This window comes from Theobroma cacao, chromosome 10 (genome assembly GCF_053813885.1).
Source record: "Theobroma cacao isolate CCN51 chromosome 10, ASM5381388v1, whole genome shotgun sequence".
NCBI classification, from domain to species: domain Eukaryota; kingdom Viridiplantae; phylum Streptophyta; class Magnoliopsida; order Malvales; family Malvaceae; genus Theobroma; species Theobroma cacao.
The window spans coordinates 2,208,909-2,233,805 of NC_142648.1; the positions used below are offsets into that span (position 1 = coordinate 2,208,909).

Here is a 24,897-nt window from a genome sequence, read left to right on the forward strand (position 1 = left end):
AAATTGCAAAGCATTCATGATAACCAAGTAATATGGGGTTAAAAAGGTGGGAGGAGAAGCTAAATTTGGAACAATTCCAAAATCAGGGAGATCTCTTTGATTAAGACTAGCTAAAATCTGAGCTGTTATTCTTTGTTTTAACACTGATTCCATCTGTCAAAATATTGAACATAGAACCTACTTTTTCCTTCTTCTTTCTACTGTATATATATTAACCTCACAATAGAGAAGAATAGTCAAAACGATTGAACATCTTTTTGGAACCATGGGAATCCTCCTCCTCGCCACCTTCCTTCACCTCGTCACCTCCGCCACCGCCCTCGGCGTAAACTATGGCATGATAGCGGACAACCTTCCGTCACCTTACGAAGTTGCCAACTTCATCAAGACCAAAACTATTTTTGACAGCGTAAAGATCTTTGATACGAACCCTGATGTCCTTAGAGCTTTTGCAAACACTGATATTTCGGTCACGGTCACGGTTGCCAATGGACAAATCCCTTCTTTAACCAATGTTCGAGCGGCGAGGAGATGGGTGAATAACCATATTCGCCCTTTTTATCCACAGACGAAGATCAAGTATATTTCTGTTGGCAACGAAATTTTGCTTTTTAACGTTCAGGATCAAATTAACAATCTTGTGCCAGCAATGAAATCTCTTCATCTTGCTTTGGCTAAAGCTGGAATTCGGGGTATTAAGGTTCGATATATGCTTTATTTTGCGTTTGATTCTTACATTTCTTTTATATATTGGTTAATTTTGATGAATTCAAATGCATTCTTCTTCTTCTACTTTGTTTATCAGGTCACAACAGCTCATGCTCTTAACATATTCAATGGTGACTCTGTGCCAAGTTTGGCTCGGTTTAGGCAGGATTATGCAAAGAGCTTCTTTGCTCCTTTACTACTATTCCTTCGAAGAACAAAATCACCTTTCATGATCAACCCTTACCCTTACTTCGAGTTGAATGCGATGGGGAACAAATTGGACTATGCTCTTTTCAAGAGAAATCCTGGTTTGTTTGATAAACATAGTGGGAAAACATACACCAATGCCCTTGATGCTCTCTTGGACAAAACACATTCGGCCATGAGTGCCATTGGCTGTGGAGATGTTGACATTGTCATTGGCGAAACCGGTTGGCCTTCCCAGGGTGATGGAGGAAACCTGGTTGCTACTGTTGGGAATGCACTTTCTTACAATGGGAATTTGGTTAGGGAAATCCTTTCAGGAAATGGCACACCTTTGATGCCAAACAGGAGGTTTGAGACTTACATTTTCGCATTGTTTAATGAGAATCAGAAACCAGGTCCCCTCGCTGAGAGGAATTGGGGTTTATTTAGACCAGATTTCACCCCTGTTTACAATGTTGGAGTTTTGCGCAATGGCCAGGTATGACTTTTACTAAAAGTTGGACCTATATCAAATATGATTTCTGTAAGGTTTCATTCATTTGTCTTTCCTCCTTGTATCAAATATGATATAGCCGATGCCAAGACCAGCAATACGGGCACCATCAAGCAAGAAGTTCTGTGTACCGAAACCTGGAGTCACCGATGCTCAACTGCAATCTAACCTAGATTACGCATGTAGCCAAGGTGCTAATTGCAGTCCAATTCAACCTGGTGGGCCTTGCGCTCAACCAGGCACCGTCAGGTCTCGTGCAACATTTGCCATGAATTCTTACTATCGAAACAAAGGCCAAGCTGATAACGCCTGTGATTTTTCTGGCACTGCTCAAATCACCACTGCCGATCCAAGTAAGCAAAAATTTAGTATTGAGACTCAAAAAACAATTACAAATCGAAAACATTGTTTAATTTTCTTTGTTTGAGAATTTATTTGTGGTGCAGGTTATGGCAACTGCCACTACACTTGAAGAATTGGATGAGGAAAGATTGGTTATTGAGTGAAGGTTGGTTAAGGGGGAATTTCCCTTTTGGAGGAAAAAGCTTGAGAAATTCCCTCATACAAATTACTGTGTAGTGTAGTTCTTTTACTTTCTTTGATGCTTTGTTGTATGCTGCAATTGCAGTATCAAATGTGAACATCAATTTCCAATAATTTAATTTATTTTTGCATGGCTTGGATTGTGGAAAAAATAGATAAGAGTCTTAACAACAGCTTAAAAACAGTTGATGGAATTGTAATTCCAGAGTTCCACTGAAAAACAATTGCAATTTGCAAGAGCAAAAAAATTTATTACATGATGATGATTATGTATCATTTATTGTTACCAAATAAATTTTAAATTGATTACGAAAAAATTTTTGAAGTTTGATTTGGGCCTTTGTACATGTAAAGGCCTGTTCTTGTTTACATTTCAACAATAATTTGGGTGGCAGGCCTTCTGGCCTGGTGAAAATTAAGAAGAGTAAAAGACCCAATATCCCCTATTGAACATTGACAAGATTATAGTTTGAAATTTCATAACCAGGATGATCCAATTGTGGTATGAAAAAGATGTAAATTTGCCAGGATTTTTTTTGTCTTAGGCATGATCAAATGATGATCAATGTACAATTTTCGAGGAAAATTTTTTTATTTGATTTCAAATTTAAAGATACATTTATTTAACATCGAGTCAAAATCAACACTTGTTTTCCGAATGTGATTGCTCTTGACTAAGTTCTCAAATCTCATTTTACAAAACAAAGAACAGGGTTTGTTAAGCATATGGTCTAAAGGTGAACAATACTTGTATATATAAGCTGGAGGCCAAAGTGAGCCAATCAAGCCATGATGATAGCACTTTTCCTTCTTCAATGGACTCTACCAAATTTCATTGGCGTTTTCTTCTTTTTAGCAACCATTGGTGCATACACAGTTCCTTCAATTTGAAATTTGAATGCTATAAACATATGAAAATGTACTTATAAATCGTTGTTTTGTTCCCCACTTTGACTGTATTAGCAGACAAACAATGCCCAATTCCTAACCTTTTACGCCAAACTACAGCCCCCTTTGGGGAGGACCAAAAACTTCACATCAACCTGTTGGAAAATCAAACTCTGAGGGGCCCTGCAGTTGCAGCCCTGGTGGTGTATCAAAATGCTAAATTGGCCTGCCAGGCTCAGCTCAAAATCCTGAGAGAGAAAGAATCTTGGAACAGCAAACATCTTTCATCTTTATTGTTTTCTTATGTTATTGGAACAGCAAATATCTTTCATCTTTATTGTTTTCTTATGTTATTATACAAGCAGCCATGATCTGTTCTTCCATTATTATTCCAAAATGCTCCTCACTACAAAAGGACAGAATCAAAGAATATATATTAATTAAGAAAATGAGGATTCGAATATTAATCTTTAGGTAGATGGTCATGTACAAATCAATGAATTAAATGTTCGGATGCAATATATACATATATATATATATATATGATTTCGTGTTAATTTAAATTTTGGTAAGATAATTGATCACTTGTCTTAACTTTGAGATAAAATCACATTAGAAAAATTGAGTCATTTCATATTAATTTATATTTTATACTCTTTGGTTGTATTATATTGATTTCGATTTTCTGAATTTATGATAATTCGGTAACTATAAGTATCTAATATTTGAATAATCTTTCGAAATTTCAATAACTAAGTATCTAATGTTTCAATAATTCTAAATTACTGAATTGAACTAAATGTTGGAAATTATTAAATAGTAGATAAAGTTACGGAAAAAAATAAAACATTTTAAAGTTAATTATTGAAAAAAAAAACCATAAAACTATCCGTAGTGACTAAATAATAAACATCTTTTTCAAGTAGATTGAATGCATAATTTGGAAATTGGCCCACCGTTCGTTGGATAAGTACACCTCAAAGCCGCTGCAGCAATAGCCGCAACAGTTGTAAAGTTCTAGTTGCCCAAAAGAATGGGGTTTGCACAAAGGAAAGAATTGAAATAGAAGAAAGTCTATGGAGAAAACAAAAGGATGGGGCAATGATAATCATGCAAAACCTAATATATGTTGGAGAACTACAGCCAACCTATTCCCTTCCCTTCTTCAAATTACCTTTAATTTGGTGCAGGTCAAAATTTCTTTTGCAAATGACATGAATAACGACAATGTTACGATATAGTTTATGATTTAAATTTAACTTTTAGACGTGTTTATGTCGATACAATTTTGTAGGATTCTCGTCTGTATGATCTGTTTTGATAATATCTTTGATTCTAGCTGAAATTTTGTATCAGTTTCTGCAACAAATTTGATTGAGGGAGAAACAAAATTGAATAAGGGGGCTCTTTCTTCACATTAATATGATATTTGTCCTTAATCAAATAGTTATGGTACCAATTCAAAGTGTTCTCACAGGTCTTAATGTCTCCCCAAGGGGACTAGTGTCGGTGGTTTTAATGCAAAAGGTACTTAACATTTATATATATCGAGAATCAGAAAGGAGAAAATCTGGGTATGTCCCTGTCAATGGTTAGTCCAAAAACATGATTAGTCACACTGATCATTATTTGGTAGACTTCTCAATCAAGCAGATGCAGACATAATCAAAGCAAAAATTTGCATAATAATCAATCTGATCAGACGAACTTTATTAGCAACTTCTTTGGCTCTTTGCTACCTACTTGCCTATCAATTTCTGGTGTTGGTAATTACAATGAAAGGGAAATGCTTTGGTCTAAAGAATCTATGTGTAAACCCTGAATTTCAAACCATAAATTAAAAGTTTGGAAGAGTATGGTTAATTGATGATGATGATGAATTAATTGGAGGAGACAGGGAACCTGGCAGGATATTTTATTAGGCTCCCCTTGGTGTGGCCCCTCTCTGCAAGAGGTTTTGTTGCTTTTGGTTGGTCTTCTCAAGGCCCTCTGAAAATTTTTCTTTCATATGAATGATTAAAGGCAATGGGGTTGCCTTTGGAAGGAAACAACTTTAATGGGATGACTTACTGGTTGTCAAATGAGGTAAGCCAACCTTATCTCTCCCAATAACAGATAGAATCAAATGTAACCACTTCTTTTCCATTTCCTTTTTTTTTTTTACTTTTCCCCCAAATTTTCTTTCAACAAATTTCATTAACAAACCTAAGAAATGAATATCATCTTTGCTTGGTTGAAGCATTTGCTTTAATCCCATGAAATTATAAAGTTTACTTAGCAAATTTGTTGGAAGTAGTTTAGCAAATGGATGTAATTCTTACGATTATGCATGCAAATTCTCATGCATGGTTTTATTTTGCTAATTCTAATTAAATCACCCTAATGTGGTCCCAAATCCTCAATTGGTGAGCTTATGAAGAATATTAAGGGGGTTAATTATTTCATTGATTGGGCCTCTCTCAAGATTTTCAAGGAGCACATGTTATGTTCCTCAAACTTGAAGAATTAAATTATCTAATTGGTAAATTAAATTAACCACAAAGTTAATTTACAAACTCGAAATCGAGATCTTAATTTTGAATCTCAAGGTAAGTTATTGATATATAATCATAGATGTACTCTTAATGAATTGATTATATGTCATATGTACATGCAAAGAATATCATGTGAATTGGTATAAGGGGATCATTTATGAAGGTGCTCTCCTACATAGAAAGATGATGAAAAACCAGTGGCAGCATCATGAGCTAGTACATCAAATATATGGGGGTACTCAATAACTCCAACCTACTCCATCTCAAAAACCCACTTTAAGTAATAGATTGACATGAATTCACAGATTATAAAAATGACAAAATAAATTAAAAAATTATTAAAAATTATGCTAAGTTGTTAACAGTTTCATCACTCCCTTAAAATATTATAAAGAATGCCATACATAACAAACATTGAAAATGATAACACATTATTATATTTAATAAAAAAAAGATGATCTAATTTATGCAAAGTAGTATAGCCCTCTTTTTGACTCCAAATCTCTTAAACAAAAGCAAACTAGGGACAAAGAAGCCAACAAACAACTGCACACCACCAAAAGCTCTAGATTGGTTTTGTTATCACAGTTATACACACACATACAGAAGCAAAGCCTTCCTTCACCACCAACATTACCAAAAAGGAAACTTACAAGCACAATGGAAGAGAAGGAAAAGAATAAGAAGAACAAGAAGCAAAAGCATCAACACCCCAATGACCAGACCACCAAGCCAGCATCAGATTTTTCTTTCAAGCCAAGCTCTGAAGTGAAAGGTCTCAGGTTTGGTGGGCAGTTCATTGTAAAGTCATTCACAATCAGGAGAGCAAGGCCTCTTGAGCTCCTGAAGCTGCTTGATTTCCCACCAATAAGCAAATCCAACAGCAACAAGCTCCCTTTCCCTTCAACAACAGCTTTCTTGCCTACAAACTTCACAATCTTAGCTCACCATGCTTGGCACACACTGACTCTTGGCCTTGGCACTAAGAAATCCAAAGTTCTTTTATTTGTTTTTGAATCAGAGGCCATGAAGCTGGCCGTGGATAGGATATGGCCACCAGAAATTCCTCTGGGAGAAGTGAACAAGAAACTGATAAGGGGGCTAACTGGGTGTGAAATGGCTAGGTTCAAGTTCAGAAAAGGGTGCATCACTTTCTATGTTTATGCAGTGAGGAAGGTAGGGAACATGGGATTTTCATGTGCTGATGATCTCAGAACAATTTTGCAGTCCGTGGTTGCACTCAAGGATTTCTTGGACCACACTGCTATGCTTGCCATGCCTAACCAGAGAAGCATTAGCTACTGCCCTCCAGTTGCAATGGCACACTAGAATTTTTTTCTTTTTCTTTTTAATTATAAAATTTTCCTCATCATCCTTCTCAAATCATGATCATATTCTTCTTCTCTTTTTGGTTTTGAAATATTTTTCTTTTATGATGGGTGGGGGGGAATTGGTTTATTTGTTGAAGACCTTGTTCATGTTCTAAATTTCCTAAATCTTCTTTTCTTTTTCCCTGAACAAATTTGTAGTATGAATAAATTTGAGTTCTTCTCTTCACAGTTTAATCAGAAAGTCTCTGTAAATATTGATGCCTACTTGAAGCAGCAGCAGCATATCTTTCTGGGCAATCTGACTGTAAGGTAATTAAGTGTATTAAGGCTATACTGTCATAATTCTTATTTCTTCCAGTTTACTCTATACCTAAAGCATATTTTAAGCAACCATAAATAGATAGTGGACAACATTTAATTAATATTATTAATTATTTGCTACTTTTATTATATTGTTTTGATTTCTCAAAGCTTCAAGTTCCAAATATTAATTGTATTTACCCCCATTTACAATGGTGCTCTTCTTGTGAATTGTGCCTGAGATTTAACCCGTGAACACCAAGCGGTGGCCTCTGCCACTCAGCCCTTTCAGCCTGCAAATTGGTTTGCAGGACTCAGGTCTGGGTGTACTATTTTTTTAATGCTTAGTGCTGCTACAATGATATTAAAATCTTCTTGATAGGTTAAAAGGTTTCTTTTTCTAGAAAAATGAAAGGGAAAATATTATATAAAATTTGGTAAATTTAATTCATGGATGTAAACATAGTCTAATGGTGCACTCTATGTAAGCTTTAATGATAACAAAATGATGACAAATAGGTGAAGATGATGAGAAAATGGGGGAAAACTATAGCTGTATGGAATGAAATGATGAAAGCAGAAATGGGGTAGGGTGAAGGACCAACCTCTCCACCCAAGCCATGGCTTTATGGTCTAAGAAAGTGAAAGAAAAGAAAAAGCCTTTCTTTCTCTTTTTTTCTTCTCATTTGCTCTTGTGGGATTAATCATGGCATGAGAAGGACCCATATGGCCATATTACCACATCCCAGCTGCCTTTTTGTTCGCATGAATAATGTACAAATCTCTCCTTCCTGTTGCAGCTGAAAACCTTGCATTGCTGTACTCAGATTTAGCAGTGTTTGCCTATTTGGGTGATTCATAAATAGAATCATGGGGTGTCACATGCTAAAGTACCCACCAATCCTCTTTTTCTAATGGTTTATTTAAAGCAAGTACTACTTAGGAAAAAAACATAGTGGGTTTCCCACAATCCGGTATCAGAATTTATCAGACTCCTGATATGTTAAAAGAGAACAAAACCCTGATATCTATGAACTTGCTTCATTTATCAATCTAAAAAAAGTAAGGATTGGCAAGGCAAGAGATATTAGCATTTTGAAAGCAAATTTGTGATCACAGAAACAGTAAATAGGGGTTTGGTATTTGGGGATTCGACAGGGGGGCAGAGCTTGCCCTCAAGGCCAAGAGTGTACTTGGTAATGAGCTGACAGCATAGAGATGCTTGCTTTATTTATTTTTTTCCCATGGAATCTTTCAAGCAGAGTTATGATCTACTGGCAGCAATGAGTTGGCTGCATTACCATTCATATGGACAATTAATCACCAGAAAGCTTGGCACTTAATTCAATTAAGGGCCTTTTTATGTGCACAACTTCTCCATCATAATGCAACATGGAAACATTGAAAATCATATGTTCTGATCTTAGATCAACCAAAAAGGAGAAATGACCTACATGAATATATGTCCTTATTTACTCGGTCGATTTTAATGTTAATTAATGGTCACTGTAAACTCGGGACAAGTGATATCATGTCGAGATTTCGTGATAATTTTATATACTCAAATTTATAAGATTATTACTTAAAAAAAAAAAGAAAATCAAAGAGAAAGAATTTAAGAGAAGAAAAATAGGCCCACAGTGTGGGCTTTACTGAACAATCTGAACTTGGGAAACTGGGCTAAACTTACACTTCGCAACTTAAGACTGAAAAGGGCTAAAAGAACAACAAACAATTTCGCCCACCGTGGGGCTCGAACCCACGACCACAAGGTTAAGAGCCTTGCGCTCTACCGACTGAGCTAGACGGGCTATGTTGATAAATAAGTGATCTAAACGTCATTTCATTCTGGTACTACAGAAAACAAAAATTGAGTCCTCATCGAAGGTGAACACGAGTATTAAATCTTGACTACTACAAGCAGCAGCCAAAAGCTTGGAGAAAGAAAAAACAAGCGAAAATGGGGTTTCTATTGATGACTGTGGAGTATTTGGCTGCTTTAATCTTGATCGTTGTTTTTGGATTAGTTTCTATAATCGTTTTTGAAGCTTACAGAAGACGTCACAACAACGCGTACTGACCCTATTTCCTCTTTTTTCCGTTTTCATTTTGATGTGGTTATTTGATTTTTTAAAAAAAAATTTAATTCTTTTAATGTAGTCATGTTGAAGCCCCGGCGATCTTTGAGGATCCGAAATCATTGAAACAGGTAATCGCATTTCTTTTTTCTTTTTTGGTTTTTGGGATTTTTCTTTATAATCGCTTGTTTGGTTGCCAAGAAAATGAGTCAAATTTCGTTTTTTTTTCCTGTGATTTTGGTTAGAAAATTAATGGAAAAGTCAAAATTTCAAGAAGCTAGATAACTAAAGAGTTATTACTAACTAAGTTCATTAGAATTGGAACTTGTTTTTATTATCCCTTTTATTTGAAGCAAATTAGTGAATCGAAATAATACAAGGGCCAGGAATTAATGGTTTCTAGTTTAAGAAGTCAACTTTATTATGTGCGAATTATTGATGTAAATTAGAACTTCTAATACCATTTTGTATTTGGTTCCTTTAAAATGTTTTTTTTCTATACTAATTTATTTATTTATGGGATAATGATATTGGAAGAGGGTACGGGTGCTAAGAATTCACTGGATGCATGTTCTTGTCCAGGTCCCTTGTCCTATCGTTTTTGATCCAGCGGAGAAATACTTGTCGTTGATATTTCCTGCTTTCAATGAAGAGCACAGGCTTCCTGGAGCACTTGATGAAACCATGAAGTAAGTTAATGTTTCTCTGTTAAACCCCTTAATGTCTGCACATATGTGTTTTAGTTGAAGGTATAAATATAGGCTTTATGTCTCTTAGTGTAGGATGTATATTTTCAATAGTTGGTAATATAGTAAAATGCTAACATATCAATCTGAGTTCCTCACCAAACAAAAAAGGACTAGAAAGGTGGACGCCGAGATGCTAGTTTATTCATTTGATTGATTTTAGTTTCTCATATGGTAAATTTGCTTTCGTAAAATGACATTGGTACTGATGATGGGCCATCATTGCTATTCATTATGTCATAGCCTACTAAAATTATTGGCTATTGTTAATGCTTGATCTCAAACTGGTTAGAGCAAGGTTTCTTAAGTAATAGATGGAGCTTTTACAGCATGATGCAGTTTTCATTCAGAAGTGATACTTTAACTTCCCATTCTCCACCTGCAACTGGGTTAATCCTTGTCTTGTATACTTCAGGATGTAAAATATGGTTTCTTAGATATGCTTCATTGAAATCATTTTAAACTATATCCATGGTTGTCCTTGAAAAGATTACAATGTTGTATAATGTGATGTTATGTTGTTACTTTGCAGTTATCTTCAACAACGGGTAGCAAAGGATAAGTCATTTTCTTATGAGGTACCATTTTTTTCATTCTATTAACTGGATTTCTAAATTCGTTTTGTGAAGTCTTTTTATTCAGAAGTCTATAATGAAATTCAGATTTAGATAGGTTAAGTGTGTTTGGGGCTCACTAACCATTTTGTTAAGAACAAGTGTGCCATTTAAATGTGCTTTGCATGTCTGCATCTCTCTTATGTGGATGAGTTGCTGAGCAGGTGTTGATCATTGATGATGGAAGTAAGGATGGAACAAAGAGAGTAGCTTTTGACTTTGTAAAGAAGTATGGCGTGGACAATGTAAGGGTTATCCTTCTTGGTAAAAACCATGGCAAAGGAGAAGCTATAAGAAAAGTGAGTCTAACCACCATTTATTTTGACATTCACAAACATTTTTTGATGCTACTGAAAGTATTATGCTATCGTAATCCTGCATGACAACAATTGATTGAAGCTCTTTACCTCTGTGAAAGCATTGTAAAACAGGGAATGCTTCATTCACGTGGTGAATTACTTCTAATGCTAGATGCTGATGGGGCTACCAAGGTTACTGACCTGGAAAAACTTGAAAATCAGGTTTGTAAAAGATTGACTAGCCATGTTGAGGATATTCTATGTGTTACAGATTATCTGATGTTTTACACTTCAGATCCATGTGGTTGCCAGAAAAGATACTCATTGTGAGGATTCAGCAGCCAGTGACACAAATTTTAGAATATCTGATGTCCCAATAGTTGCATTTGGTTCGCGTGCTCATCTTGAGGAGAAAGCTCTTGCTACAGTTATGTTTACTAATGATGCATGCTGTTTGGCCATATTTTGATTTTCTTGTCTTAGTTGCACATTTCTTGTAGTTGAATTTTTTCAATCTATGTTTCAGAGGAAGTGGTACCGCAATTTTTTGATGAAGGGTTTCCATCTTGTGGTTCTCTTGGCTGCTGGTCCCGGAATTCGTGATACACAGGTGTGTTTCTTAATTGTTTAGATTTCTACTTTTTTGGCCTAAAGTCTATGAACCAGTATGCATGTTCTATATTATTAACGTAATTGAAATATATACTGAATTCTCTAATAGCATTTTCCTGATTTGTATTTCTTCTTACAATGCAGTGTGGTTTTAAGATGTTTACAAGATCTGCAGCAAGGAAGCTTTTTACTAACATCCGTTTGAAAAGGTAATTCTGACCTTGGTGACACTACTGATCACCCCATCCTTAAGTATTACTACTTGCATATCCTGTCATCAGGAATTCAAAGCAAATATATATTACATGTATAGATTAGTATAATGTCATCAGGTACATGCTCTTTTTTCTCATTGAATAGTCTATGGTATTTTTCTGCTGCTTCCCATTTACGAATATAAGTTTCTAAGAAATTGAGATAAACAATAGAAAGGGGTGGATGGAGGTGAAGGCTTATGTAAAATTCAGTTTTATTTAGTTGTTGAGAATGGAAAGAAATAATAAAGAGTGGAATTAAAGTAATTTTTTCAGTAATAGATATTTCTATTCATGTTAGTGTCATCCTTCCATACCTCCCCAGTTTTTAAAAACTTTTTTAACCAATTTTGGATAGAAATTGCCAATTTTTCACTTATAATTCATTACGTTTCTTTTATTTTCTTTTTCTATCAAAACCAGACAAAATTTAACAATTTCTCTTCATTTTGCATCTCTTCTCTTTAACTTCCCTCATTTTAAAAACACTTCCGATATTGTCTGTTTTAAATGAACTTCTTCAAGGTCTAGCACTTAGGTTGTAGCATGCGAAGATTTCCTACTCAATTGTTCACTGCTCTGCTCAATCTTTTTCGAAATTTTCTGTGACGTAGCATCATGGATTATATGTGCAGGTGGTGTTTTGATGTTGAACTAGTTTTCCTTTGCAAATGGTTTAGCATCCCAATGCTTGAGATATCCGTAAACTGGTCTGAAATTCCTGGATCGAAGGTAAATCCATTGAGCATACCCAACATGCTTTGGGAGCTAGCCCTCATGTCTGTAGGATACAGAACTCGAATGTGGAAAATTAACTCTTGATGTCATGATCTTCCCGGCTCTTGGCTCCATTGAGTGATGACAAACAAAGAGAAGCAGCTATGCAGATGATTTGATAACCTTAGGTTTAATACACTCTTTAGGAAAAACTTTTAACAGTTAGCTGAAAATCAGTTTTTCCGAGCTTTTTCCTTATGCAAGGAACGGCCAGAACATGCAGTTATTCAGTTGTAATCACATTTTGACAATTAAATTACGAATTTATTTCCTGGATAAGTGCTTGAAGGTGATTGTTGGAGCAGTTTACCTTTTGATTAGGGTAATTTACCTTAAGCATTCTTCTGATTGTGTCTAACTCGTTAAGTAACTAAACAGCATATGCAAGACCCTGAATTACCTTGGAGGTTAAAGCCCTAATTTATGCATGGATCCTAGCTTTCAATCAGATGTTGATACTTGCCATGTCTCTTTAATTTCCATGCAAGTTGAGTAACAGTTAACTTGGTGTTATGTTCTTAACTTTTTTATCTTATGGAAGAAATGCTTACTGCATATATTTGAACCTCAAAACTTTAATCGCAGAATAAGATACTAGTAAATTTATGAATTCTAAATGAATATCGATGGCATTGCATTTGTTGATAAAAGAGTTGATGCACCCAACTTAGGTACTCAGTGTTAGGTTGTTGAAACAAATTTAATTAAAATTCATTTAATTAAACATGTCAATTATGCAATTAGTTTCTCTTATCTGTCAAAAAAGTGAATTTAATCTATGTATAATAATTTATAAACAAAAAAAATCTGTGTAATAATTTATAAAAAAACAAATTAGGTTCTATATATGTATAATACAAAAAAATTGCTATACATGTAGTTAGAACCTAAAATAAGTAGGTAATTAGGTACCTAATTAACTAACTTAATATCCATATAGAAAATTAAGTAAAAACTGAACTTTTAAAGAGTCGTAGCTCCAATTTGTTGGTCAAGAACAAAGCATTAGCTTGACAGTAAACAAATCTTTTAAGGCAATTTATGTAGGACCAGGCCCGGAATCCTTAGGACAAAGCCTTCCCTCCTACCCCAAATTTGCCTTCCAATTTTCTCCTTATCAACCCTTAAACAGGTTGATTTCTTCTTACATTGCCATGCATTTTTTTATTCCCTAATTACATATGCAAATTCTCTTTTCAGAGAGCAGTTGCTGACTCATTGTTTTTTTGTTGCTGTAATGGAGTTGTTGAACTCTTAATATGCTTAGCTAAGGATTTCCAGAGAAACTTCATGCAGAATTTCTTTCACATTTATCCTTATCTTACAGGCTTGTTAGTCCTTCATATTCCAGACATAAAACTGCAAAATGGGTAGTCTTGTTTTCCACGAATTCAAAAGGCAAGCTTCTTTTTTCCTCAAGGAGAAGATCAAGACTGCTAGATTGGCTTTAACTGATGTTACACCAGTAGAATTGTAAGCTTCAGTCCTGAAACATGTTCAATATCTTTATATCTATTCATTTTCGTTTGATCCAAGTCTTTTTCTTGGTTGGATTTTGAAGATTGACAGAAGAAGCCACAGATGGAAACATGCTATCACCAGATGCATGCAGCATGGGTGCAATATCAAGGGCTGCCTTTGAAGTTGATGATTATTGGAGAATTGTTGACATTTTGCACAAGAGGTTAATTTTCTTGGCTTTTCTCTCACTTTCACTAACAGAATTCTGACTGTAAAATTCTCATATTGTTTTGCCTTTGAATCCAATTCAGATTGTCAAAGTTTGATAAAAAGAACTGGCGTGCCTCTTACAATGCTTTGGTTTTATTGGAACATCTGTTAACACATGGTCCTCTAAGGGTTGCTGAGGAGTTTCAGAATCATAGAGATTCCATCAAGGAATTGGGAAACTTTCAATATATTGATGAGAAAGGGTTGGTATATTCATCAATCAATGTTTACATCAAAATTGTTAGCGGTTAAATACTTCTTTAAGTTCTTATAAATATGCAGGTTCAATTGGGGCCTGAGTGTTGGGAAATTATCAGAGAAAATCCTGATGCTACTTGAGAATGAGTCGTTTCTCAAGGAAGAGAGAGCAAGAGCTCGAAAACTAACAATGGGGATCAAAGGTTTTGGGAGCTTCAGCCACCTTTCCTCTTCAAAGGATCAAAGGTTCAACTCGTTTAGCAACCATGGAAGATCTTGTTCTCAAGAAGACTGTTTCTTGGAGTTCAAAGAGAACTTGTCATCCAAGGAAGGGGCAGGACTAATAGAACAAGATTACAATCAAAACATGTCGGCTCCAGAGAAGCTGGAAATCAATGGAGATGGATTTGACAGGGAAAGGGAACATCCATTCTGTGAAGATGAGCAAGAGACAGCAGAATCATTGCTTTCTTCAACTATGTGAAAACAGGATTTGAGGGAGTCTTTTAGTGCATGTTTGCAACAATGATAGGCTAATTAGTTTGGGTTTTTTTTTCTTATTAGTGTTTATGCTACAAGGATGTGTTAAATGATCTGAAAATGAAAACGTCGATAAAAATAATAATATCTTGTGTAAATAATATATATTTTAAAGGTAAATATTTCAAGTCTCATTTTCAGATTATTCGAACTTATATCTTTTAATAATATAGAAGAAAAGAAAAAGAAGGCTTAAACTCACAATAAAGCAATGTTATTGTTGAATTGAAATGCACACCTAATATGTTGTATTGTAATTCTAGGTGGGATATGCAAATAATTGCATTGGAATGGTTAGAAAACAGTTTGGCAAATGCTATTGTAAATGCTTGCAAAAACTGTTTTCTTTTTTCTTTTCCCCCTTTATGATCTAGAAAAATGTTAATTAATTAGGCAATAGATTAGCTAATATCTTGTTATGTTCTATGTGGTAGGAGCTAGAAAGAGTAGGTTGGAGGACCAAAAGAAAACCGGTAATTAAAGCTCTAATTGGTGATCCAATTTTGGGACTATTTGTCTAAAAGGGTTCTAAAAGTAAGGGTGGAAAAAGAAAAAAAAAAAGAAAGAAATTTCATACAATAATAATTAAGTGTTAATCATATCATTATGCAAAATGGGCGGTTTTTTATTTAATTTAATTTTTTATAATTTAATTTTTTTCAAGATAAAAAACTCACAGATATTTTAATTATATTTTATATTGTAAATTAAATAAAAATTTATATTTTAATCATATATGTATATATCAAATGCTATAATATTACTTTTTTTAATAATCACATTTTCAATAAACATAATATATTGTAATGCAACAAATTTACTTTAATTCAATCATACCTTTGAAAAGAGTGGGAAAGAAAAAGACTGGTTTAAATAGAATTAATTAATTCCAAAAAGGCTATCAAACAGTGGTGAGTAGTCTCTCTGTCACTTTGATTTTCTCACTGTTCAGAGGTTATTACAATCAGATAAATTTCATAAGAATTAGGTGAGGATCAGCAAAGTCTAACCATGATTTTCCTTTTAGAATTAGGGAATTCCTAAATACTTTAATTCAAAATAAAGTCTATCCAATTTACATGCTGATGATAGCTTCCTCCATTGATGAAAAGCTTCCAATATCTGTTGTTCAGACATAATATGTCTTTGCTTTACCTTCACACTTCTTTTTAGGGTCACATTTCTCAAAAAAAAAAATATGTAGATTGCTCCCAAATTGTCCCGCTTTTCATTTATGAATTTCAAATAAGTTTTTTTACAATAAAATACATTTATTTTTTTATATTTTATCTTAATTTAATTTAATTATAAAAAAATTTGCAAATTTCTTTAAAAAAATCAACACAAATAGATTTCGAGTTTGAGTTTTTGGGTTTAGAACGGATGACGACGATGAAGAAGAAAATGAAGATAGAAACAAATTAATCGTGTAATCCGATGATAAAAAGGATTTTGTGGTTTTAAAATCATGACTATGTTCAATAATTTTCCAACATTGAGTGTATTTTACTTTTAAAAAAAAATATATTTAGGACAAGAGAATATAGGCAGGGGTTGTTTTCTATCTATGCAGAATTGCCTTTAAGTCTAGTCAATTTCTACTTCGCAAGGTCCCAATGGGGTTCGATGGGTCAGCTAAGTGTATGGATCATACAACAGATAACAAAGGAAAGACCACATGAAACTTGGAATAAAGAGAAAAAGACAGTTCAGTTATTGGAAGCCATCCAATCTTGGAAGCAAATAAGGTGTTTCAGCCAGAACCACCAACCCCAGCCATAAAATGTATGGAAGTAGGGTGTCTAATATCATTGTTCATCGGCTACGTACATGATCTTAAAAAAGAATCGTGAATCTCTTACATCGAGAAGAGAATCGTGTATTCAACATTAACTATACACTAAAATGTAATTGAATATTTAAATGTTCATATCATCTTCAATCTCTTTCGTGAAACAAAACCATAAACTTCAATAAAAAGTTAGTGTAATTCCAAATATCAAAATCGACTGAGGTACTAATAAATTTATACTAAAGTACGATTGGATATTCAAATATTCGCACCATCTTCAAAACTGTAAAACCCTAACATGGACCGTGACAATAAGTCTAAATAGGCATCCCAATTTAAAGTTCGGAAGGATTGAATATTCAATGCAAATTGGTTCAGTTTCAATCTTCAATAGTAAGCATTATAAGGTGCATAAGAAATCAGATATAAATAGTCAAAAACTTCTGACATTAAATAGCCATTAAAGAATTGGACCACAATCAAACCCCCTCGCTTTCTCAAAGTTCATCGTCACTCCAACATGAGAACAAACATAGATGGATAACAAAGCTAGAACAAAGCAAAGTTCCAAGCTGCACCAGAAAATGGTGATACGTTACTTTCTCTCTTTGACCCTATTTCTCAAATCAAAAACATTTAGAAGCATTTCCTGTGGACAATTGATGGACCTGACTCGTCGTACTCTGTCTTGGCGATCCACATCTGCAACCAAATAGCCAGCACAATCAGCTAATGTAAGACAATGAGCAAGCAACTACACTACTGTATATGCAGATGAAAGGTGAATTAACTTACTTGTTGGAAGGTGCTGAGGGAAGCCAAGATTGAGCCTCCAATCCAGACACTGTACTTCCTCTCAGGTGGGGCAACCACCTTGATCTTCATGCTGCTGGGAGCTAGTGCAGAGATCTCCTTGCTCATTCTGTCAGCGATACCAGGAAACATGGTTGAACCACCACTGAGAACAATATTACCATACAAGTCTTTCCTGATATCCACATCACACTTCATGATGGAGTTGTATGTGGTCTCGTGGATGCCTGCAGCTTCCATACCAATCATGGATGGTTGGAAAAGCACTTCTGGGCATCTGAAACGCTCAGCACCAATGGTAATAACCTGACCATCAGGTAACTCGTAGCTCTTCTCTACTGCTGAGCTCGTTTTGGAGGTCTCTAGCTCCTGCTCATAGTCAAGGGCAATGTATGCCAGCTTTTCCTTCATGTCCCTCACAATTTCCCGCTCAGCTGTGGTGGTGAAAGAATACCCACGCTCAGTCAGAATTTTCATCAAGTGATCAGTGAGGTCACGGCCAGCCAAGTCAAGACGAAGAATGGCATGTGGGAGGGCATAACCCTCATAAATGGGGACTGTGTGGCTGACACCATCTCCAGAGTCCAAAACAATACCTACATACAAGAAAGGCACAGCATTGTTACATCCCCTGTCTCTAGTATAGCAAAAATATGTTAAAGAATGTTAAATTCAATTCAACTCCAAATGTCACAGATCAAAGCTTTAACCAGCCCTCCAAGCATTAATCAAATAGGAAACTTTTTGATAAAGTGCTCAAAACATGTTATTAACAGAACCAAACTCATGCCATTCATACCAACATTCCCTAGCCAACAGTTCAGTTTCTACAAGTCAAATTATATTGATACACTCAGCAGACACATCTTCGCATATCTGGGAGCTTTTTATTATCAGTTTCAGTTAAGCACAATTCTAACAAAGTTGAACCTCAGGGAATAAATCATAATTTTATAAATGACACATACCGGTTGTACGACCACTGGCATAAAGTGAAAGCACGGCCTGAATGGCGACGTACATAGCAGGAGTATTGAAGGTCTCAAACATAATTTGGGTCATCTTCTCACGGTTAGCTTTAGGGTTGAGAGGAGCCTCAGTAAGGAGAACTGGGTGCTCTTCTGGGGCAACACGAAGCTCATTGTAGAAGGTATGATGCCAGATCTTTTCCATGTCATCCCAGTTGCTCACAATACCATGCTCAATAGGGTATTTCAAGGTCAAGATACCTCTCTTGGATTGAGCTTCATCACCAACATACGCATCTTTCTGGCCCATGCCAACCATCACACCAGTGTGTCGTGGCCGACCCACAATGCTAGGGAACACAGCTCGGGGAGCATCATCCCCAGCGAATCCAGCCTAGAGCATCAACATTTAACATTCAACTTAAATCAGATAAAAGGCAGACACATTAAAATTAATATAACATATCAGCATGTCAAAAAACACAAACTTTGACTCAAAGATAAAAGCTTTCAATGATTTACCTTAACCATTCCTGTTCCATTGTCACAAACAAGTGGCTGGATATCCTCAGCTTCTGCCATCTTCTACAACCTGATACACATAACCAAAAAAAGGTGTTAGCTTTTGGTACATATATATCATACTTAGAAAAAAAAACTAATTAAATAAAACAAAAGGTATAGATTTTCACAGAAATTCCACCAATCCCTTCCCTTCTATCAAACCTGAAATGCCAATTAATGAAACCAGCGGCTTTATATAGACTAAAATTACAATAAAAGTCAATCTTTCTCTAATTTAATTTCTCATGCATTCTAAATATCCAAGCTTCCTCTATCTTTATCTATCTTTATCCTTTAGGGTCTATGAAATCAAATTTCAAGCATCCACAGATCCCCTTAAGAATCTGAAATCTATAACACCATCAGAACACATCAGCCAAAAAAACAAGAACAAATAAATCAACCAATAAACAACAAAAAAAAATAAAACAGATCTAAGCCAAAAAAAAGGAGAACCCATTAGACCAAACGGGATTCTTTTTCTGCCTTTCGATCAAAACAAAGAAAACCCAATTCATAAAACAAATCAAAACCACAGAAAAACAAACCAAAAACAAACCAAGAACAACCCAGAAAAGAAAACAGCAAGAACAGAGAAAGGGCAGCAGATCTAATGGAAAACGAAGAGAAGAAAGTGACCTTTGAGAAAACGAGGGTGTGTTTGATGGAGAGAATGCGAGGGTTCAAGAGAGAGAGAGAGAGAGTGTGTGAGGAAATGTTTTTGAAATAGACGAGGAAAGAAGAAAGAAAGGCAAGGGGAGTATAAGAAGGGGAAGAGGGCGAACGTGGGCCGTTGGATTTATTGTATTTTCCTTTTGTGGAGAGAAAGCGTCATTGGGCTCTCTCTCTCTCATTGTCACGCATTTCCAGTCATTCTTTCACTGATTTTTCACCATCGTTGCTATTTGGTTTGGGCTTAGCTACCACTAATTTCCAACCTTCAATTTTCCCTTTTTTTTATATTTTTTTATTAAAATTCTAATCCCAGAAAAAAGTTTTATATAGGTTATATAACTAATAAATCAAATTATTATATCAATTATACTTGTAATTTTTTATAAAAAAAATATAACTATAATATGTAAGATGTATTTTTCAAAATACAAAGATTGTAAAAAGTACCGATTATCGTATTTAATATATATACTCATTATTGAAAGTGGAATTTACGAAAAAAATTGAGAAAGGATCGATTTTTTCATGTAATAAAAGTCATACTATCAAGTAAATTCTTCACTAAATTACTATCCAATGATTTAGGAAACTTCTTCTTGCATTAAAAAGGGGGAAAAACATAGGCTTTGATCTTGTTTTCAATCCCAATTCCAATACTTGATAACCTGATCAAGAAGAAGTCCTAAAATGAATGGATAAATAAATTTGAATGAGTTACATAATACAAGGGGAGCAATGCCACCATGATATGAGATGGCAAGATTTATTTGTTATTTATTTATGTTTTGTTATTGGATATGTGGTTTTTAGATTTGTAAATCTTAGATTGGTTTGAAAAATAAAATGACAACCTTGAAGGGATTTGATGGAGTTCGAGTATGTTCCTTTCAGGGAAAGATTATATGCTCTGCAAAGCTTTGTGGGGGCAACTCTTCCAACCCAAAATAGTTGTCAAAAACCCAGATTGGACCAACCATTTTTCACACTTTAAAATAAAAATTTTGATGTTGAACTCAGTCCCAAAAATCATATATTTTTTGGTACAAAAGTAGTCACCAACCAAATTTGTTGTAATAAATCATGAGTAGGAATTAGTCATCATAGATTCTTAGGTGTATTTTCCCTATTTCTTATTCTCCCATTTAAGGTTTTGTAGCCATTGAAAATTACAATCATAATTAGAGTGCTTTAGGCAGTTGGGAACTTTTGTAGTTGATGGACAAGTTTCAATATTGTTTACATTGAAGGCAGTACTGAAAAATTTAAAGCAGGTTTTGAATAATTTGGGCAGTTAGGGTTATTGCTGTGATGTGATCATTGGACAAGTTTCACAATCATAATTTCTTCATTAGATTTGAAGTTTGAAACTTAAGTTAAGATTATCATATTTAAATAACTCAAAAGACTTTTGGGGGGTTGAATTTGGGTGTCAGCATTTAACCATCATTACTTGAGCTACTAGCCAACCTCCCCTCTACTGCCATTGCCAGTTTGCCACCTTTTATCATTATAAAAACAGGGAAGTAGAGGCATGTAAGTAATGATAGTGAATTCATCCACCTTTTTTCCTATAATTCAAAATCAAGGACATGTAGTTTGATGTCAAAACTATCAGCTCAGATAATGGCATCTGCCTTATGCAATGGAATATTGATAGAACTGATCATCACAATTCACATAACAACCTACATTAATGGCTTAAACCAGCAATGATGTTCTGTCATAATGAAATTATTTCTTCCACCAAAGAGCAACTTGTCTAAACAGAAAAGCAAAATTAATCAAAACAACTTTTGTGGGGAGTGATCTTCAGTTCTAAACTGACAAGAATTGAATCTTCAATACACTTGAATAAATGCTTCTAGATTGCAGTTTGATACTGAGGAGACCAATAAGTAGCAGGTTCACACATCAATTCTACAGGAATGGGGGGAGAATTACCCATCTGCGGGGGTACTTGGGCCTTCCTTCCTTACCGTCAAATAGCTGCAAATGCCAAGAAGTCAAAGGTAAGGGAAAACTTCAATAAAAGGAAATAGCAGAGTGCTATATATTGTAAACAGTCAACTTACTTAGATATGAATTCCTTGGCTAAACTTAATTCAATATAAGAGATATCCTGTCTGCTCATGATGCACCCCAACATGCTTAAGTGTGTGCACACATGCATCATGTATGGACCTATATGAATTTTATATGCACAGAGAGGTATGCATATGCATTTTATTAGCAGAATGGAGAATGTTACTCCAAGAAATCCTAATCTGCTATGTGCTTTGCAAATTAAATAAAAGGCAATATATATCATGATCCAATTTACTTTCAGCTTTAGGCAGAAAGGAAAGGCTGAATGCAAGGCATTAAAGTAAGGGAAGCTACGCGAACTTAGCAGTTCAACTAGAAAAGCTAAGGGAAATACCTTCTTCAAGCGGCGGTGCTTTGCAAGGGCCCAGTTGGTCATGATAGAAGTAGCAACCACAAGAAATACATAACCTGCAACAGTCTGTGTAGCAATATTGAAACCCAGCCATTGGTAAATCTCTGTTGTGTAATTTGCACATGTCACAATGTTGAACAGAAAACCACTAGGAATTTGATACCCTCCACTACCATCAGGGCTACGTAGATTCTTCAGTATGATATGACAATAGAAGTTTGCGAGTTGACAAATCAACCCAAACCCAAAACCAATCTTCATCTGGAGGTCACTAACAGGGGTGTAAAGCGGGTGGTTTACATAGTAAGCAATGTAAGCACCAAAGGTCCAGTAATAAGCACAATTTCTGAAGACATTTGATAGTGGAGATGTTGCATGGCTGAAGCGGTGGATGAAGAATGTTTCCATAATACGTTTGAAGTAGTGGAAACACCAGTAATATAAAGCATATGTTTGAACAGGGTGGATGACACGCTCCACTTTATAACCAAAGAACTGGTACACAGGGAAGTAGTAGAAGGTGGGATAAAGGATCAAAGGACCCAAATATTCAAAGAAGAAAAGTGTAGGATAAGATACTTGAGGACCCAGGTCCTTAAACACTACAGTTATATTGTTCTGGTTTCCATCACAGTAATCTTTGAGACCCTTCTTGTAGTTAAGAACAACAGGCCTCTCCTTTGACCCCGGTGGCACAGGAAGTGTTAGTCTTTGTCTTGAAGGATAGAACTTCTTAGCTGCTAGTACAAAAACGTGTGAAGTGAGTTGAAAATCTTACGACAAATGAAGCTGCCTAGACACATGCAATCAAAAATACATCTCTGCAATTTTTAGGGAAGGCTATAGATGACAATAAAAAGAGGCATAACACTCAATCAAAACATTGTCATTCATGAATGCTCAAATGCCAAATTAATAGCAAACCCCATACAACTCCTTTCCTTGAGAGAAAAGCAGGTAGCATATAATGCACATTGCAATGGCAAGATTTTCTTCCCCATGAATATGGATGGAGTCTAAATCTATCTCCTTCACAAACCCATCTGAAACTTAAATAGGAGGAAGATTTGCAACAATAACATTTACCAAGAATTTGAACAAAAATAGAAAAGCTTCACTAAGTGGAAATGTAGTAACCCTCAGATAATATAAATAACATGAAAAAATATATCCTATGCAGCTGAAAACCATATTTTGCATGAGGAATTCACTGCTCATACATGACAAATGGAAGAATTACATTTCAAGGAACATAAAAAATTGTCAACCTCGTTGACATCTGTCAAGAATACATAAGGAAACATCATCTTACCCAAGGTTTCTAGTTACTTCATCGCTCAACTGTCAACTCCGTTATCAAAGATTTATACTCCAATATGAAAAGCATCCATGCAATACAATATGCAAATAAAAGAATTCAAACTCTAGCCTCAGCTTGAAACGGGTAGGGTTCAAGAAAGAGAAACCTTAAACAAAAACACAAGCGGAATAACAGGAAATTCCCACGAAAATGGAATTATTTCCCCCAGTTCAGAGTTATAAGACAATTATATCCCCCAGTTCAGAGTTATAAGACAATTATTCCCTCCTTGTTTTGTTCCGTGGCACTTGATTGACAAATATGGTAACAAATTAAACACTAAGAAATCAAATCACTTACTTCTTTTGTGAATTGCCTCCTGCAGATCAGCCACAGTGGCCTACATGAAAAGAAAAAAAAAAAGAAAAACAATAAATTTCCTTTCTTTTCCTTCATTTTCCAAGCAAACAATCAGTTTAACACTACAAATCACGAAAGAGTTAAAAACCCAAGAAAAAAGAAAGAAAGAAAAGCATACTGAGTCATGAAGCTCAAGGCCTCCTTTGATGACCTCTCTTCCACTGCGTGAAACTAGTGTGACCTTCATCCTTCTTGAAACCAAAACAAACGAGGCCCAATTTTTGTTATGGTGAAAGGAACAAACCCTTTAAAGCTTTAAGCTTGGAAAGTGTGGATGCGTTCAATATCTGAGATCCCAAAGTTTATAACTCGAAAAAGAGAGTGAGAAGCTGTGGGTTTATTTTAGTTTAAGAAATGCGGAAGTGATGGAATTGAGTAAGTATATATTAAAGGCGTATGGTTGGGGTAGGAGAGCTAACTATCTAGGCCGATGAACCACACCTTTTCCTTAACTGCGACATCTTTCGAGGGGTCCACTTTGATAGGCCCCCATTTACGGTCCTGATCTTCACACGTCGCCCATCTTGCCTACAAGATCAATTGTTACTATTTTCCATCATATACACCTCCTTTAATTTTTCTTCTCAAAATTTAAACTGGGGATTCCAAAGTTGAATGTCTATTGATTATTACAATATAATTTGTAATATAGACATTTGGACATAAAATTTATTTATCTGTCACTATCGTAATATACGATCATGTGAGTGGTTGAACGTTGATCCATAACTAAATTAAAGTGCCCAAAGCAGATCTCTTCCCCAACTAACTGGGAATTATGTACCCGTCAATTTATTCAAGTATAATGACCCAGCCCTTAGACTTTTCTAGGTAGCGGCAGCTGGCGCCACGAGGCGGAGCCACCCCACCCCACCCCACGCCTCTCTCTGCCCCTGTTAAGCATTGTTATTCCAGTTGATAAACATGGGTGATGCTGTGGCCATGGCGTCACTGGAAAATAGACAAAGAATACATGTACAAACCAATATATGGAAATCCAGATCCCAGAAGGCAGGGCAACTTCCCGGTTCCCACAAGTTCCATTCTCCATTCCTTCGTTTTCTTTACCTAACTT

The 24,897-nt window shown here is 35.3% G+C and overlaps 6 protein-coding genes and 1 non-coding gene across 7 annotated transcripts; 4 read left to right on the forward strand and 3 right to left on the reverse strand.

Annotated features, from left to right (window-relative positions):
- The first annotated feature begins 265 nt into the window (after window positions 1-265).
- LOC18586094 (glucan endo-1,3-beta-glucosidase-like) lies at window positions 266-1,986 on the forward strand. The gene is made up of 4 exons (XM_007009279.3): window positions 266-700; window positions 806-1,393; window positions 1,488-1,761; window positions 1,855-1,986. Exons 1-4 carry the CDS (start codon window positions 266-268, stop codon window positions 1,878-1,880), a joined length of 1,323 nt encoding a protein of 440 aa, XP_007009341.3. The 3' UTR covers window positions 1,881-1,986.
- A 3,880-nt stretch (window positions 1,987-5,866) lies between these two features.
- On the forward strand, window positions 5,867-6,895 carry LOC18586095 (uncharacterized). The gene has a single exon (XM_007009280.3). It carries the CDS (start codon window positions 6,034-6,036, stop codon window positions 6,700-6,702), a length of 669 nt encoding a protein of 222 aa, XP_007009342.1. The 5' UTR covers window positions 5,867-6,033; the 3' UTR covers window positions 6,703-6,895.
- A 1,847-nt stretch (window positions 6,896-8,742) lies between these two features.
- Window positions 8,743-8,815, reverse strand: TRNAK-CUU (transfer RNA lysine (anticodon CUU)). Its single transcript has one exon. It is a non-coding gene; the product is annotated as a tRNA-Lys (tRNA).
- Window positions 8,816-8,912: 97 nt separating this feature from the next.
- Window positions 8,913-12,663, forward strand: LOC18586096 (Nucleotide-diphospho-sugar transferases superfamily protein). The gene is made up of 10 exons (XM_007009281.3): window positions 8,913-9,077; window positions 9,165-9,213; window positions 9,665-9,771; window positions 10,361-10,406; window positions 10,607-10,741; window positions 10,874-10,963; window positions 11,037-11,168; window positions 11,268-11,351; window positions 11,498-11,562; window positions 12,243-12,663. The coding sequence occupies exons 1-10, from the start codon at window positions 8,965-8,967 to the stop codon at window positions 12,427-12,429; spliced, it is 1,008 nt and encodes a 335-aa protein (XP_007009343.1). The 5' UTR covers window positions 8,913-8,964; the 3' UTR covers window positions 12,430-12,663.
- Window positions 12,664-12,809: 146 nt separating this feature from the next.
- LOC18586097 (ENTH domain-containing protein C794.11c-like) lies at window positions 12,810-14,969 on the forward strand. The gene is made up of 4 exons (XM_088802744.1): window positions 12,810-13,857; window positions 13,946-14,068; window positions 14,157-14,318; window positions 14,398-14,969. Exons 1-4 carry the CDS (start codon window positions 13,751-13,753, stop codon window positions 14,795-14,797), a joined length of 792 nt encoding a protein of 263 aa, XP_088658870.1. The 5' UTR covers window positions 12,810-13,750; the 3' UTR covers window positions 14,798-14,969.
- Window positions 14,970-17,071: 2,102 nt separating this feature from the next.
- Window positions 17,072-19,768, reverse strand: LOC18586098 (actin). Its single transcript, XM_007009284.3, has 5 exons — window positions 19,630-19,768; window positions 18,949-19,018; window positions 18,427-18,820; window positions 17,441-18,054; window positions 17,072-17,347 (listed from the first exon to the last, which is right to left on the reverse strand). Exons 2-5 carry the CDS (start codon window positions 19,006-19,008, stop codon window positions 17,282-17,284), a joined length of 1,134 nt encoding a protein of 377 aa, XP_007009346.1. The 5' UTR covers window positions 19,009-19,018; window positions 19,630-19,768; the 3' UTR covers window positions 17,072-17,281.
- A 1,513-nt stretch (window positions 19,769-21,281) lies between these two features.
- Window positions 21,282-24,187, reverse strand: CER10 (3-oxo-5-alpha-steroid 4-dehydrogenase family protein). Its single transcript, XM_007009286.3, has 4 exons — window positions 23,941-24,187; window positions 23,763-23,802; window positions 22,085-22,839; window positions 21,282-21,651 (listed from the first exon to the last, which is right to left on the reverse strand). The coding sequence occupies exons 1-4, from the start codon at window positions 24,007-24,009 to the stop codon at window positions 21,583-21,585; spliced, it is 933 nt and encodes a 310-aa protein (XP_007009348.1). The 5' UTR covers window positions 24,010-24,187; the 3' UTR covers window positions 21,282-21,582.
- Window positions 24,188-24,897: the final 710 nt, after the last annotated feature.

Coding starts and splice junctions, on each gene's coding strand:
- LOC18586094 (XM_007009279.3), top strand. CDS start 266: ATGGGAATCCTCCTCCTCGCCACCTTCCTTCACCTCGTCACCTCCGCC. Junction 1,394..1,487: donor GAGTTTTGCGCAATGGCCAG/GTATGACTTTTA, acceptor AATATGATATAG/CCGATGCCAAGACCAGCAAT. Junction 1,762..1,854: donor AATCACCACTGCCGATCCAA/GTAAGCAAAAAT, acceptor TTTGTGGTGCAG/GTTATGGCAACTGCCACTAC.
- LOC18586095 (XM_007009280.3), top strand. CDS start 6,034: ATGGAAGAGAAGGAAAAGAATAAGAAGAACAAGAAGCAAAAGCATCAA.
- LOC18586096 (XM_007009281.3), top strand. CDS start 8,965: ATGGGGTTTCTATTGATGACTGTGGAGTATTTGGCTGCTTTAATCTTG. Junction 9,214..9,664: donor ATCCGAAATCATTGAAACAG/GTAATCGCATTT, acceptor GTTCTTGTCCAG/GTCCCTTGTCCTATCGTTTT. Junction 10,742..10,873: donor AAGGAGAAGCTATAAGAAAA/GTGAGTCTAACC, acceptor ATTGTAAAACAG/GGAATGCTTCATTCACGTGG.
- LOC18586097 (XM_088802744.1), top strand. CDS start 13,751: ATGGGTAGTCTTGTTTTCCACGAATTCAAAAGGCAAGCTTCTTTTTTC. Junction 14,069..14,156: donor GTTGACATTTTGCACAAGAG/GTTAATTTTCTT, acceptor AATCCAATTCAG/ATTGTCAAAGTTTGATAAAA. Junction 14,319..14,397: donor CAATATATTGATGAGAAAGG/GTTGGTATATTC, acceptor ATAAATATGCAG/GTTCAATTGGGGCCTGAGTG.
- LOC18586098 (XM_007009284.3), bottom strand. CDS start 19,008: ATGGCAGAAGCTGAGGATATCCAGCCACTTGTTTGTGACAATGGAACA. Junction 18,821..18,948: donor ATGGAACAGGAATGGTTAAG/GTAAATCATTGA, acceptor TTGATGCTCTAG/GCTGGATTCGCTGGGGATGA. Junction 18,055..18,426: donor TGCCAGTGGTCGTACAACCG/GTATGTGTCATT, acceptor TCTTGTATGTAG/GTATTGTTTTGGACTCTGGA.
- CER10 (XM_007009286.3), bottom strand. CDS start 24,009: ATGAAGGTCACACTAGTTTCACGCAGTGGAAGAGAGGTCATCAAAGGA. Junction 22,840..23,762: donor GGAGGCAATTCACAAAAGAA/GTAAGTGATTTG, acceptor TTGTACTAGCAG/CTAAGAAGTTCTATCCTTCA. Junction 21,652..22,084: donor AGCACCGCCGCTTGAAGAAG/GTATTTCCCTTA, acceptor TGGCATTTGCAG/CTATTTGACGGTAAGGAAGG.